The 16209-nt window shown below is 41.8% G+C and overlaps 1 protein-coding gene across 5 annotated transcripts in view; it reads left to right on the top strand.

Annotated features, from left to right (window-relative positions):
* SH3KBP1 (SH3 domain containing kinase binding protein 1) overlaps positions 1-16209 on the top strand; it is a 357471-nt gene that overhangs the window by 83894 nt on the left and 257368 nt on the right. Inside the window, exon 1 of one of the 5 annotated variants that reach the window (XM_003791889.3) lies at positions 2054-2223. The exons of the other annotated variants lie outside the window; for them this stretch is intronic. Within the exon in view, the coding sequence (XP_003791937.1) occupies positions 2173-2223 (51 nt within the window). The 5' untranslated portion in view covers positions 2054-2172. Of the gene's footprint in view, positions 1-2053; positions 2224-16209 lie in introns of those variants that run through there. 5 annotated transcript variants of the gene reach the window in all.

Below are 16209 nucleotides of genomic sequence, written 5' to 3'. Positions count from 1 at the left end.
ACCTGTGACCTCTCCTGAATGGGTGCCTGCTTCCAGGAAGCTTTTTAAAAACAGCTTTATTGAGATCTAATTTACATACCATGAAACTCACCTTTTTAAAGTGTTCCCCTCAGGGCAGCACCTCTGGCTCAAAAGGGTAGGGCGCAGGCCCCATATGCTGGAGGTGGCAGGTTTAAACCAAGCCCTGGCCAAAAAATAAATAAATAAATAATAAAGTGTCCCACTCAATGGTTTTCAGTATATTTACAGAGTTGTGTGACCATCAGCCATCTAATTCTCATGCCCCTTTGCAGTCACTCCACATTTCCATGACCAGTCCTACGCAACCAATCAGCTTTGTAACTTCTTCCTCTTTAATACAAAGGGAGTATATTTTGCAAGTGTATCAGTGACTTTAAGGAGTCTCTTGGCCACCAATCTGCTGCTTAGCCTGTCCCTGTCAGCATGCTTTAGATGGCAAGAAATAGAAACCTGTCTAGGGCTGTCTTAAACACAAATGTTTGTTATCTCACACAATTGGGAGACTACAGGTGTGATGGACCTTGGGACAGTGTGATCAGCTGCTCAATGTGATATCAGAAACCCATGTTCTCATTGTCTGTCCTCCATGGTGTCCTTCTGGCAGTAACTTTACTCAAGGCCTGGCTTCCCTGTGGTCAGCAGATGGTTGTAGGAGGGCATCCATTAGCACTGGGGCCCTTTGCTTCCTTGTTCACAGCCTGTATGTAGGAGAAGTCCTTTCCTGCAGCCTGAGTAGGTGACCTTAGTACCTATTGCCCATCTGGAACAGTGATTGGCTTAGAATTAATTAGAATGCCCCTCTGGGGCTGGTCATGGGCTCCTTGGGGAATGGTGGGCACCTGTGACCAATTGTAGGCGGCTCTGCTAGGGAAGGAGGAAGGAAGTCGGCTGTGCTGAGAAGACAACCAACAGGGCCCACTGAGGGTTACTGACCAACCACATTAGATTCTTTGGCCCTCATTTTCTTTCCTTTGGGGGTCTTGTAAATGTTAAATGCAGGCCAGTGATCCTCCAACTTTGAACTTGTTATGTATGGGCAGGTAGACCAATCCCAGTTCATCCTGGCTGGGTGATAGTGGATGTGATCAGTGATCTTGACAAGCTTAGGAGTAATAATATGTGAGCTTTTTTGAAGCTGACCCTAGATTTATGTCTCAAAGTATCATCAAGGGAGATATCACTAATTCAGGAGTTTCTTATAATTTGCTTAAGGATTGCACTGGTTGAACTTTGGACAGTTTTGTGGTGTGAGCAGCATTGGGAACGGTGGTAACATTGACATCTGGGAAATAAATAAAGTAGCTTTAGAAAAACCTGTTTGCTTTAGGATAGAAATATTTAAATATAGTAGAAAACTTTATGTAGTTAGTAAGTTAGCCTATTGGAATTGTTCCTTAGGGGATAAAATCATATTTTGAATGTCAGTATTTGAGTTACTATATAAACTTGAAATTAACAAAAATTGACTTTGGAGTATAATTCATGTTTCACTAAGCCAAATAGACATTCTGCCAGTTATTAGGACTTTATTAAATTTTGCTTTATATGTAACAAGAAAATCAAGGTAGGCCTCTGCTTTGCAAAGTAATTTATTTGATTACAAGCCATGTTTTAGAGTCTATTTCAGGGTGAGGTTTGTCCACATGTTAAGTAATGAACTTTGCTGGTGTAGCTCTTAATGGTGAGAACGGATGTTGAAGAAAGCAAACACCATATGCCCTTTGTTTCCCGTGCATGTCCCCTTCTGGAGGCCTGGGTGGAGTGTTTCAGCTGTCTCAAATAATCTCCATTTTGCTGTTACTGCAGACTCTGCGGTTCTCCAACTCTTTTCTCTCTGATGTTAATTATAACTTCTTCCTAATTAGGTGACTCTTCCTTCTCTTTGGTTGTAAAGGTTCTACACTCTTGAGTGCTAGAGATTGGATTAGTTTTGAAAAATGAGTTTCACTTGATTTGTGACAGAAATAGTGCAAAGAATTAAAAAAAAAAAACCTACCAGTGTGAATGTGTAGTGGGAGGGGACAGGATGCTTAGAATAATTCTGCTGCCAAGTGAATCAGAGAGACTTGCAGTTCTCGCAGAGCACGGAACTCACTCCTGCCCAGAGTTCAGACACAGTCAGCCAGAAATCACCATTTCATACTCCACAGAATGGAGCTTTCAGCAGCTAACGCCCCGAGTTCCACAGACTTGTCTGAGAGTGTAAGTAGGCCATACATCTGTTTTGGTTGTTGTTGTGTCTGCATCTTTTGTAGCCTGTTGCCTGACTACTTTGTAGGCCAGGAGGGAGCATGATGGGGAATTAGGTCCCAGATCCGTCCTTCCAAGATGGTGACCAACCCGTTTTCCACTTGGACCCAGATCTCAGTTTTCTTGTTTGTGGCAAAAGAGAATTTCCTTCAGGCCTCCTCTGTGACAGAAGTGGATTTTTTTTTTTTTTTTGGCCCAGTCCCTTTTGTGGCGGCATATACAAAGATTTTAAACAGCCCCATCATCTGGTTTGGTGGCTCCTTTCTTCTCTGACCATGGTTAACAGGCAGATGAGTTTTCTCCAGGGGACACTGTACAGAGACAGCCCCATTCAGCCAACCCCCCTGGCAGGCAGGTGCTTGTCTCAGCAGGGAGGCGTCCCTATCAGGGCTCAGGAGCAGGTAATGTTTCTGAGGTAGCTGGCAGATTTGGGAGTCCTGGATGAAGCAAAGTGAGGAATCTAGCTTTCTTGTGGTGGGAGGCAATAAGGAGGAAGAGGTAAGAATGTAATGGAAGGGGGGTTAGAAAGTCAGCTTGGGGGCTGTTAAGAGGGCCGTCCTGTTGCTAGATGCCAACTGAGGTAGCAGGCAAGGTTAAAGTCCCCACTCAGCTAACCGTGTAGCTTTGGGCCACTAACAAAAATCTCTCCAAGTCTTTTTTTTCTCATCTGAACATCTTGGGTCATACACTTCACAGGAGTGTGGATTGTTGGAAGTAATGCCTGTGAAAAAACCTGGTATCTACTTGCCCTCCTTACCCCACAGTCCTTCTTATTTTGTGGCACATTATATGATAACTGTAAGCAGTGTGCCGGGCCCGGTGAGGCCCAATCAGTGTTGCTATCCTGGCTTATATCAGGGTGGCATTTGTGGCCACCATATTCTCTTGGTCAGTGTCTTGGGGTCAGCCAGTTGGCCTTGCTTGAGTCGTTAGCTCCAGGTTGCCCTTTTAGTCATAGCCAGGGGAGAGGTCCTGAGGAGAGGGTGTGAGTGGGTCATGTTTATGTCTCATAGATACATTTAAGTTGATGGTGGAGACTGGGGACCCAAGTCAGGAGGCTGAATTGTTCCTGATGCATCCCTAAGGGAGAGTAAGAATTCGGAAGAGCCATTTTAGGCTTAGCTTTGAGTTTCCCAGTTCTGAATATCTACATTCAGCCAGAGTGAGGGAGAAGGAAAAGATAACGATAAGCCTTGAAGAAAACAGCTCAGCAGTTCACCTGATTTCTGTTTCAGAAGTACGCGCAGGGCACCATCATGGTCCCTTTCCATCATGTTTCAGTTAACCTGCTCATGAGTTTAGGCAGCCACCATGCACATTGATCAGTCAATGTGCCCCAGTTGCCTTTCCACTGTGTGTGTGTGTTTAGGGCCCTTTCTAGAGCCTGACTTGTTAACTGTACTGTGTACTTTATACAGAGGGCGCCCAAAAATGTATACGTATTTTAAGAAAGGAAAAGATTGTATTAAAATTGTAATACTCAATACATACTGATAAAAGATGAATTCAAGTCACATTTGAGTACTTCTTATAATTGTAGAAGTCGACTGTGACTTGAATATTACAACCTTAAGACAGTTTTTTCCTTTGTTAAAACATGTATACATTTTTTGGCACCCTCTGTATTGGCTGTAAATTAATTGCTAATGATAACGTTTCCTGGCCAGTCACAAGTTCTCCCACCCCATCTCTATTGAATTCCTTGTATTTCATCTCATCAGTAGGCTGACGTTGTTTGTCTTTAGCTGGCAGGACCCTTCAATAATTGCATATCAGTGAGTTCTAACAGTGCCAATTTTTATCATTGATTTGGAAACAACACATCAGCTGGACATTTTGTTTTGTGTCTGATGAGTTAAGAGTACCTTTTATGTTCACCAGCGTCAAAGTAATGTATCACAATGTACCAGCCTTCAGTAATTCTCTGCTGCTCTTTATTGAAATCCACTTTATTTTTCACGGCCAGCTGAGCCTTGGCAGGTCTGGCTTTTGCCTACCTTTTCAGCCTCATTGGGATCACCTTTCTGCTTGGCCACTATCATCCACCACACCAACTTCCCACCTGACCCATTCTTGCCCCATGACTGTTCTTTCCTTGACTCCCTGCTTGGCTGGCTTTTTCTCCTCTTTCAGGCATTCTTACGCCATCTTGTCTAAGAGGACTTCCTCCATTCGAGCGTCCTCTCTTCCTTCCCATCACATCACCGTATTTCTTTCACAGTACTTATATCGCAGCCTATGAATATTTTCTTCATTTAGTGGTTTACTTGGCACTTGCTCTCTCCTCTACTGGAACTTCAGCTCCGTGAGGACAGAAGTCTTATCTGTCTTATCCTCACTGTATCTCCAGTCCTTAACTCAGTTATAGATGTTCAACAAATATTGGTTGAATGATTACTTGCTTTGGATAATTAGTGAATGACTTTTAAAAATATATATGTTTTTATTTATTTATGTATTTATTTTGCAGTTTTTGGCCGGGGTTGGGTTTGAACCTCCCACCTCCGGCATATTGGGGCTGGTGCCCTACTCCTTTGAGCCACAGGCACTGCCCTATATTTTTATTTTTATTTAATTTTGTATTTAGTTGTTTTAGTTTGAAGTTTTTTGGGTTTTTTTGAGACCAAGTCTCACTTTGTTGCCCTTGGTAGAGTGCCATGGCGTTACAGCTCACAGCAACCTCAAACTCTTGGGCTTATGCAATTCTCTTGCCTTAGCCTCCCAAGTAGCTGAGACTACAGGCGCCTGCCACAACACCTGGCTATTTTTTTAGAGATGAGGTCTTGCTCTGACTTAGGCTGGTCTCAAACTCGTGAGCTCAGGCAATCCAACCACCTTGGCCTCCCAAAGTGCTAGGATTACAGGTGTGAGCCACCGCACCTGGCCTGAATGACTTTTAAGTAGTTTGTGACTGCAAGCTAATAGAGACAGGCCCATCTTTTCTGTGCCAGCCTCCCCACCCCTACCCCCATCTGCATCCCTTATTGCTTTGGCATTCTGGGAGCACTCTAGACCCCAGGCCAACACCTGGCTGGTATCTAGATTAACCCTTTCACTGTTTCAAGCATCATTTTTGTTCTCAGAATGAAAATCACTTGTTTTCAAAGTGATTTGCTTAAAGCAAGTATTTTATTTCTTTACTGAGGCCTTCTTCCCTTTCTGCTTTTCTCCAAGTCCTGCCAAGAATAATGGGAAAGCCCTTATTATCTTGGAAAGTGGTTTTCCGTTTGGTCAGAATCCAAAGCTGGTTGACTTATCACCAAATATACTAGGGCATTAGCTTTATCCTGCCCCACTGCTTTCAAATGTTAGTGGTTTGTTCTCCCTGGAGCCTCGATGAGCTTATGTGATGGGGCTCAGCCTTGGCTCTGCCCTTCTTTGTGTATTTCCTTGAAATTTTCTTCTTACAGGTAAAGAGGCTGGTCCAGGACACCACATAAATGGCTGCAGGGGTGGGGATAGCCTCAAAGCAGCGCTCTCTGGTAGTCTGTTTGCCAGCTCACTGATACCTTACATCAATTCTGGGGAGTAAATAGTATTACCCCCCATTTTAAAGGTGGCAAAATGGAGGCTCACTGAGGTTATGTGACTTTTTCCTGAGTATGTAGGTCAGGCGTCCTCAAACTCCGGCTTGTGGGTCACATGCAGCATGCCTAGGACATTTATCTGGCCTGCTGGGTGTTTTTGCCACTGCCACCTGTCCTGCTTAGCAGCCAACTCATCCTGGGGCCCGCAGCCCGGCCCTCCAACGGTCTGAGGGACAGTGAACTGGCCCCCTGTTTAAAAAGTTTGAGGACTTCTGATGTAGGTTGTAATCAGTCAGGATCAGAACCCAGGTCTGTCAGACTCCCAAATCTGTCTATTGTTTATTGGTGTACTCAGTTTCCCTCAGGCTTTTTTTGACCAAGTCCTGCAGTTAAATCTGGCTGCCCAGTTCACAGGTAAGTATTTGTACACATACATATAACTGAAGCATTTACTGAAACTGTAGTTGCCTTTACTGTTTTGACGACCTCTTGTATTCTCCAACCCATTTAACGAATGCCGATCAGGGCCTTCAAATGCCCCCTGATTGGTGGCAACCCAGCTTGAGAACAGTAGTGTAGGTGCTGTGTAAATTGTGCTTACTTTATGTGGAGGGTGACATAGTGTAAGCTACTGGAAGAGGTTTTTACGGTGGTGTAACATACATGCATAAAATGAACATACATAAAATGCACATGACGGGCCAGCTGTTGAATTTTCACACACTGAGCACGTTGGTGGAGCCAGCACCAGATCAAAACATACACCATTGATTTAAGCTGCTTTGAATCAAGACTGAGGCATGGGGTGCAACAGAAACTAGGAGTGCCTCAGTTTGTTCTGAATTATGCACATGCAGCTTACTCAACAGACTCTCTCTTTTTGGAGGTCTGTGTTCGGTTTTCCCAGTGTTGCAGCCTGACTGGTGTTTGAGATCTGACAACTGCTGAAGGGGTGGAATGTGGCTTTCCTAACAGCCATGAAAAATTGGCACAAAAGGAGGGCTGACTGAGGATGTGCCTGGTGAGATGTGAATAAGGAGGAGGAGGAGGCAAGGGCAAGGCCCCACAGCTGAGTATGGAAATGTTTGGATGCAAGAATTTGTGGTCACAGTCATCAAGGCCAATTTTACCAAAATTGAGAGCAGGGGCAAAAAGAAAAAGAATTTGTGATTTGAGTTCCAAGCCCCTAGAGCAGTGTTTTTCAACCTTTTTTATGTCACAGCACACTTGAACTTATAGTTAAACTTCTATGGCACACTTAAATTATGTTGATCAAAAAAAGAGTGAAAAGAAAAGAATATACTTAACTGTGCTTTGAAGTACTTTCGAAAATAATTTAATCTTTAATAATTTTTATGGCACATGTAAAATCCTCTCAGGGCACACTGGTTGAAAATCATTGCCCTAGAGAGCTTAATGGACATCTTTGTGATAGAAGGAATACCTACCTCTCAGGTTATGTATTAACTTTTAGAGATGATTCTTTTGGCATAGTGAACTAAAATGCTTCTTTCTTTCTTTCTTTCTTTCTTTCTTTCTTTCTTTCTTTCTTTCTTTCTTTCTTTCTTTCTTTCCTTTCTTTCCTTTCTTTCTTTCTTTCTTTGACAGAATCTCACTTTGTCACCCTGGGTTAGAGTGCTGTGGTGTCATACCTCACAGCAACCTCAGACTCTAGGACTCAAGTGATCCTCTTGCCTTAGCCTCCCAAGTAGCCCACTGCAATGCCCGGCTAACTTTTCTGTTTTTAGTAGAGATGGGGTCTTGTTTTTGCTAAGGCTGGTCTTGAACTCCTGAGCTCAAATAATCCACTCTCCTCAGCCTCCCAGAGTGATGTGAGCAACCACACCTGGCCTTAAAATGCTTATTTCTTATTTAAAAAAAAAAAATATATATATATATATATATATATATGTATGTATGTATATGAGGCTTGGCTCCTGTGGCTCAAGAGGCTAAGGCACCAGCCACATACACCTGAGCTGGAGGGTTTGAATCCATCCTGGGCCTGCCAAACAACAATGATGGTTGCAACCAAAAAATAGCTGGGTGTTGTGGTGGGGCACCTGTAGTCTCAGCTACATGGAAGGTGGAGGCAGGAGAATCGCTTGAGCCCAGGAGTTGGAGGTTGCTGTGAGCTGTGATGCTATGGCACTCTACCAAGGGTGACAGCTTGAGGCTCTGTCTCAAAAAAAAAAAAAAAAAAATATATATATATATATATATATATATGAATCTCCATGCAAATGCAAGCTAGAGTAACTGCTTTCATAATGTATGGGTTCTGTAAGGCTATCTTGGTGGACCCCTGTATGTAATTCATTGTGATGGGGTGTGTGTAGAAATGAAAGGGGGCTAATACCATAATGTGCTTTTAAATATCAAGTGCTAAGTTACAAAGGGCATTAATTAATAAAACTTTATGACTCAGCACCTGTGGCTCAGTGGCTAGGGCACCAGCCACATACATTGGAGTTGGCAGATTCATATCCGGCCAAGGCCTGCTAAACAACAATGACAACTACAACCAAAAATAGCTGGGCATTGTGGTGAGTGCCTGTTGTCCCAGCTACTTGGGAGGCTGAGGCAAGAGAATCGCTTAAGCTAGTGGTTCTCAACCTTCTTAATGCTGCAACCCTTTAATACAGTTTCTCATGTTGTGGTCACCCCCAACCATAAAATTATTTTTGCAATGAAAATAATTTTGTGGTTGGGGGTCACCAAACATGAGGAACTATATCAAAGGGTCACAGCACTAGGAAGGTTAAGAACTACTGGCTTAAGCCCAAGAGTTGGAGGTTGCTGTGAACTGTGACTCCACAGCCTCATACCGAGGGTGATGTAGTAAGACTCTGTCTCAAAAAAATAATAATAATATAATAAAATAAATTTTATGAGGCCCATTTATAGCTGACTTTTAGTCAAACTGAAATAGCTTTCCTGAATCAGAGACTTTGGGATAGTAATAAATCCTTTTGCCTTTGTCTATTAGATAGGCTTTTATATTCATTGTTCATTTTTGCAAAGCAGACTTCTGTTAGACATTTGCTATGAGTTTCCTGGGTGTCCTTGACCTGTAATACTGACTTGTTGGTTTGTGTTTAATTCTGTGTGTGTTGTGACTGTGTATGTGTGAGAGAAGTCTTGGAAATTGAACACTCTGTAGAACAAGAGGAGAAACTCTGCTATGACAGGGGATTGGGTATATCTGACTTAATGTTACTTTCTTGGCACCCGGAGTCATGCCTGGGCACTGAAGGCTTCCTGAATGAATGGAAGGAGAAAGGACACAAATCATAGCTAGCATTTAATGGTGTGTACTGTGTGTTTAACCTCTTTTATCTGGTTTACTCATCACAAAAAGCCTGTGAGGTGGGCACTGTTTTTATCCTTTTCTTTATAGTGACCTCATATCCTCTGTTTGCCTGGGGATCCTTCTGGTGTATCCCTATTGTCCTACTATTAACATTGGCAGTACCCTCTTTTACTTTCAAATGTCTTGGTTCAGATGATAAATTATTCACTCCGAAATGTTCTGGTTTGGATAGACAGATGAGGAAACTGAGGCACAGAGAAGCCCTGTCTCTTTCCATGGTCACTCAGCTAGTAAGAGGTAGAGCTGGGATTCTTTCTTAGGAGTCTGATTCCAGGTTTTGTCATTTGATCACTAAGTTCTGCTGACTCATGATTTAGGCCAAGGAAGATAGAGTATTAAAAAAGCACTCTTTGTTTTCTGGTCTCAGTATTAGTAAAAATCACTGCCGAGTTAGCATCTGTAGTAGGCAACATGTGATTCAGGGCAGTGGGAGTGTGCTGGGCAGAGATTTCTTGAAACTATGTGTGACAATTAGTATCCTAGAATGATAATGCCTTTCACATGAGCATGGTGCTTCATTGTTTACAAAACCTATTCTCTTAAATTTTGGTGTTGAAGCTTCCCGTGCACCCTGGGACATGGGTGGTGGGATTCCCAACTGACAGAGGAAGATGGGGGATCAGCTGGATGATACGGGTATTCTGCCCCCATGATTGGTGCATTACCATTCTACTGGAGGGGTCTCTTGCCCAGATATTCTTATATACCCATTTGAGTGTGCTTTAATGAAGAATTAGGGAGTCACTGGAAGACTTACTAGTCTAACACAGGGTTTTTCAACCTTGGTCTTGCTGTTGACATTTTGGGCCAATTAAGTCTGTCATAGGGGACTTTCCTATGCATTGTAGGATGTTTACCAGAAGCCCTGGTGTCTACCTACCAAATGCCAGTAGCATATCACCCCACCCCTAAGTTACGACAACGAAGAAAAGTATCTCCAAACATTATTAGATGCTCCTTGGGGGGGGGGGGCACATGTGCCCCTGGTTAGTGACCAGTGGCCTAACATAATAATAGCCAAACTTAAAAAAGTGAAAGACAACCCTGAAAATGGGAGACCTGTCATCTTCCCTTCTCTAGTTTCTAAAGCATCAGAAAAAAACATTCAAACATCAGCAAAGGGGCAGAAGAGAGAGCAAGCAACATGTTTCATGTTGAATTACTTTGCATGGAAGAGAATTATGTCTGTCAAGGAAGGATGAAATATCCAGCATTTTTTAAGTTAAAATCACAATTACAAATGGTTTTATAGAAATGTGAGAATAGAGATCCACCCAAAGATACAAGGTCTCCTGTAACCCTACTGCCCAGAGAGCCATGGTTTTTATCATTTTGTTCTGTCTCCTAGGCTTTTCCAAAATGTATGTATATTATATATTGATGCCAAAAATGCTATTATGATCAGCTTTTGTAAAGCTTAAATGTGCCATGAATATCTTCCCATATTTATGATAAAGAGCTATAAAGTTCTGTTTTTTTTTTTTTTTTTAAGAGATGTGGGTCTCACTATGTTCCAGGTTAGAGTATAGTAGCCACTCACAGACACCATCCCACTACTGATCAGCCCAGGAGTTTGACCTGTTCCATTTCTGACCTGGGCCGGTTCACCTGTCCCGAGGTAACCTGGTGGTCTCCTTACCTCCTAGGAAGTTACATATTGATATTGAATGTAGTAAGGATACTGGATGGGCATAGCATACTACAGCCCAGAACTCCTGGACCCCAGTGATCCTCCTGCCTCAGCCTCCCTAGAAGCTGGGACTACAAGCATAGGCTACTGTGCCCAGTTGCACAGTTTTTAATGGCTGTATGGTATTTCATAGTATGGCTACCATATAATTTATTCATTCAGACTCCTATTGTGTACATTTAGTTTGTTAGTTTCCAGTTGTTTTTGCTACTACATGTAAAACCATGATGTATATCCATGTGTGTACATAAGTCCTTCACAGCTAACTTTTTATCCTTGTAGAAATTATACTCACTGATTTTTAGCATCTGCTGAGCAAGATACCTAATTCATAATGTTCTGGATTGTATTTTGATTGTTACATACCTTTGCCCCTTAAAATTATGGGAAAATGCATTGATAAAAATTTGATTATGTGCTAGGCCTGCACAATGGGGTATGGAAAGTTCTTTGGTTTTCTGATTAAATGATGACTAATAAGAAAACATTTAGGTTTCATGCCTTGTTCATAAAGCCCACTCTTAACTGTAGTGGCCTACTTCCTGAGTAGAAATCAGCCCAGTGAAGATTATCTAACTATCCTTTAAGATTCTGTTTGCTCCTGAGTGAAATTTAAGGATATATTCTCAATTCTCATTGGTCATAGATTTTTCTTATACATGTTTTAAATTATGAAATTCTAAACTCATGGAAAAAACATTCAAATGAGAAGGGCAGAGCTTACAGTCCCCTACTTTACTGCCCCCCCCCCTTTTTTTATCATTCTACAGAATTTTTATATGTATGTACAGACATTAAAGTACAAAAAGAAATCTAAAACCCACCAATTGGGCAACAACATGCAAGACATGAGTCAATAGTTTTTTTCACTTCTTGTATCTTTCTATGTCAGCACCTTTTTCTGTTTAATTGATGGCTTATTTGGGGTTGTCTTAAGCTTTTTCTCCTGGAAGAAGTCACCCTCTTTTAGTTAGTCTATCTATGGGATAAATATCGATACTTTGTAGTCAAGTTGTTAGGTTAAGAGTTTATGTCCTTAGGCCAGGGGTAGTAGATCAAGTCTGTAATCCTAGCACTCTGGGAGGCCTAAGCAGGTGGATTGCTTGAGCTCAGGAGTTCGAGAATAGCTTGAGCAAGAGCGAGATCCTGTCTCTGCTAAAAATAGAAAAACTAGCTGGGCATAGTGGTGCATGCATGTGTCTCAGCTACTCGGGAGACTGAGGATTGCTCAAGCCCAAGAGTTTGAGATTGCTGTGAGCTTTGATGCCATGACAGTCTACTCAGAGTGACAGAGTGAGACTCTGTCTCAAAAGAAAAGAGTTTATGTCCTTTTAGTTTTGAGAGGTGTATTTAATGGTTTTCCTCCTGGGATTGACCTAAAATTGTCTTTTACTTTGTGTGTTTTAGCTATTTTGTTTTAAAATAATGGTTTGAAAGTCTTAGGGTGTATCTTGAGATATAGAAGGATAAGTCATTTTTGAAGAAAAAGTAATATATTTTAATTTTAGGTACAGACATTTGATCCCAAGTTAAGTATTTCATCATTTTCTTTTTTGTGTACTCATCTAAATTTTAAGAAAGCATACAAGTAGCCACTCGGGAGGCTGAGGCAAGAGAATCGCTTAAGCCCAAGAGCTGGAGGTTGCTGTGAGCTGTGATGCTACAGCACTCTACCAAGGGCAACAAAGTAAGACTCTGTCTCTAAAAAAAAAAAAAAGCATACAAGTAGTGCCCTTTTACCCACAGGGGATAGGTTCCAAGACCCCCAGTAGAAGCCTGAGACTGTGTATAGTATCAAACTTTGTACATACTAGGTCCTTTCCTATACATGCATACATAAAGTTTAATTTACAAAGTAGGAACAGCAAGAGATTACCAGCAATAATAAAAATAGAACAATTATGTCAATATACTATATTAAAAGTTATGTGAATATTTTCTTGCTCTCCAAATATCTCCTTGTATTGTTCTCATTGTGATGATGTGGGATAAAATGCTTATGTGATGAAATGAAGTGAGGTGAATGACTTAGGCATTGTGGCAGTGACTCCCAGTAAGTCATCAGAAGGATCATCTGTTTCTGGTGATCCTGGATTTTTGAGCCATGACAATGTCAGTGGTTGGATGTCAGGAGTAGGTGATTTTGATGTTTGGGGTATCCTCAATAGTTGAAGGCCTTTGGGCCAAAACCTTTAAGAAGAAAATTGCAATCAGAAGTGGTTGTCTCTTTTTAGTTCACTGTGTTGCCGCAGAAGTTATGATCCTTCATTGATCATACATGTGACTTTAATGCTGATTCCATCCAAGGATTATATTGCATAATGTTTTCCTTTAATGTTTATGTAATTTGAAACACTTTGGCAAATTTCACTAATGTCCACATAGCAGGTTCTGCTTAGGTTTCTTGTTCATCTTTCTCTTCACTGTAGGTAATTCAACAAGTTCTTTAATTTCTTACTTGCTACCCTTCTCTGTGGCCTTCAGTATGTTCTTCACCTTCATTAAACATATTGGCAAGTCCTCCTCCACTAACTTGTCTTAATGCATCCTCTCCAGCAGTTTTTATATGTTGCAGTCCAAACCTATTCCTGCGTCTGTATACCATCCCTTACTTGCAGTAAGTGGGTTGGTGTCACTCATTTCAAGGGATCCCTTGCTGAAGTCTTTGTATAGGCTGAATGTTTTCTGATGGCACACATTGCCATCAGTCAGAACATATTTTCTGTTCATGTCTTCCACCAACATGTTCAATGTCTTTTCCATCTTAACTAAGCACTTATCACACACTGTGGCCTAAACTTTTGCAGTTTGAGGTGCGACAGCAAAGCTTATGTGAATTTCTGTTTCTTTCTTCACAATCTCACAGACAGAAGATTCATTCTTACTGTTGGTCTTAGCAACCTCAGCATGTAATTTTTTTTCTTTAAGTTGAGAACTTACACTTTTTCACTTAAAGCATTTTCAGGCTTCTCTTTGGCATATCCTAATTACCAGCATCACTATTCTTGCACATTGAGGCCATCATTAAGTAAAATAAGGGTTACCTGAACACAAACACTATGATGCCACAGCATAACCGAGACTACTTCTAATTTACTAGCGAGTGGGTAGCACATACAGTGTGGATATGCTGGACAAAGGGATGATTCATGTCCCAGATGGGACAGACTGAGACACGGCATGAGATCTCTTCATGCCATTCAGAATAGTGCTCAATTTTAAGTTTGTGAAGAATTTCTGGAATTTTCCATTTAATATTTTCAAAGCCTAGTTGACCATGGGTAACTGAAATGGTGAAAAGCAAAACCACAAATAAGGGGTAACTACTGTAGTCTCTTATTGTAAGTAATCAAGTGTTCATTTTTCATGGTTCATTTGTGCAGTGCAATGTATTTCCAGCTTAGTTGTACTGCAGCATTCTTGATCCAAGTGCTGATCTCTTTTTGTCAGAAATGAATACCTGTTGCAGATTGACTCTGAGCTAGGCCAGTGCCAGGGAGTGGAGTTGCACTGAGTGGACCTTGGCTCTAGAGAATGTTTCCTAGTCCGTTTTTACTTTCTCCAACTATGGAGTAAGAAATATATAAAGATGGGAGACAATACCCAGATAGACAACTTTCTGGTAATATTTGATGACATGTCTCAATTAAAATAGAGGTGGTTAGAAATGGACCCTCATTACTAAACAGGTTACAATATATAAATATCAGTGGGTCTCTAAAATAGAAGAATATATCATTTGGCATTTGTTACATGTTAGTCTAATATAATGTAAATATAACCTGTTATAGTCATGTTATAATAATTTCTACTCCTTATCTCTTTCCTGTTCTGATGTTTCTCTGTTCCCCATCTTCTCCTACTCCATATCAATATTTTTTCATGCTGGACTTAAAAAAAGTTGGTACTCCATTTTGGGCTTTTTATTGTTTTATTATATTTTGGATCAGATTTCTCTCCCTAACCAAATTTTAACCAATGCTTTCTTTCTTTCTTTTTTTTTTTTTATTAAATCATAGCTGTGTACATTAATGCAGTCATGGGGTATAGTGTGCAGGTTTTATATACAATTTGAAATATTTTCATTAAACTGATGGGGCCATGCCTATGGTTCATCTTACAAGGGTACATGTGAATCTTTCTAAATGTAGAATATACATGTCTTAACACAATAACTAAGAAAATGCCATGAAGCCTTTTTTTTTTTTAAGAGACAGAGTTTCACTTTGTTTTCCTCAGTAGAGTGCTGTCACATCACAGCTCACAGCAACCTCCAGCTCTTGGGCTTAGGAGATTCTCTTGCTTCAGCCTCCCGAGTAGCTGGGACTACAGGTGCCTGCCACAATGCCTGGCTTGGCCAGGGCTGGGTTTGAACTAGCCACCCTTGGTATATGGGGCCAGCGCCCTACTCACTGAGCCACAGGCACTGCCCAGCCAATGCTTGCTTTCTAGTCCTCATCATCCTGGAACATAAGCATTTTGATTGGTTGTTCACTTTAGAATTCCCCATTTGTGGGGAAGGCTCTCCTGGACATCTCCCCTTTGTTGGCCCTGAGAACAGTGCCCATAAAGGTCTAAAGGCCTGTCATCTCACTCTTCAGAGCATTGCTTTCCTACCCAAAGAAGGGCACAGCAAGGTGCCATCTTTTATTGATGTGGTATCTGAAGCAGCAAAGGATGGCAGATGTTTGAAAGTGATTCCATGAATCCTGGTGGGTACTGCAGCTGCCAGAGCCCTGGGTAACAGTGTGAAGGGCCCGTGTTTTCTGAGAAGTCAGGGGGCTTTCTGATGGGCATTGCAAATGTTTGCTGTACTCTTGGCCAGGATTTTTTGAGTCAGCCTTCCATGAACCACCCTGAGTATGACATACAGGGAACAAAGCAAGTCTCAGGAAACCTCTCATACGTCAGTGTGCCTGAAATTGAGCTAATGCTTGGAGAACCCCCTTTTCTAGTGTGATAGCAAATGCTAGGAGGTAGCTTGGGGACACTAGCCTGGAATGTAGAAGTTGACATTTGTTTACATTTGGCCTCAGGCTGGGCTACTTATAGGGAATGGTGTGGGTTTCCTCTCCCATTGCCCCTACCCTCCAAGGGCTTACATGCTGACCCCCACTCTCCTTAGGGTTTCCTGGGGAGTGAGTGGCTCAGGACCTTAAGAGAGAATCTTAAGGCTTGGCACCTGTGGCTCAAGTGGCTAAGGCACCAGCCACGTACACCCAAGGTGGCAGGTTCGAATCCAGCCTGAGCCAGCCAAACAACAATGATGGCTGCAACCAAAAAATAGCCAGGCATTGTGGCGGGCGCCTGTGGTCCCAGCTACTTGGGAGGCTGAGGCAGGAGACTCG

This window comes from Otolemur garnettii, unplaced genomic scaffold, assembly GCF_000181295.1.
Source record: "Otolemur garnettii isolate 467f Iridium unplaced genomic scaffold, OtoGar3 scaffold00051, whole genome shotgun sequence".
Classification (NCBI taxonomy): domain Eukaryota; kingdom Metazoa; phylum Chordata; class Mammalia; order Primates; family Galagidae; genus Otolemur; species Otolemur garnettii.
The sequence above is the reverse complement of the archived record's forward strand: the minus strand, read 5'-3'. Positions and strand labels throughout refer to the sequence as shown.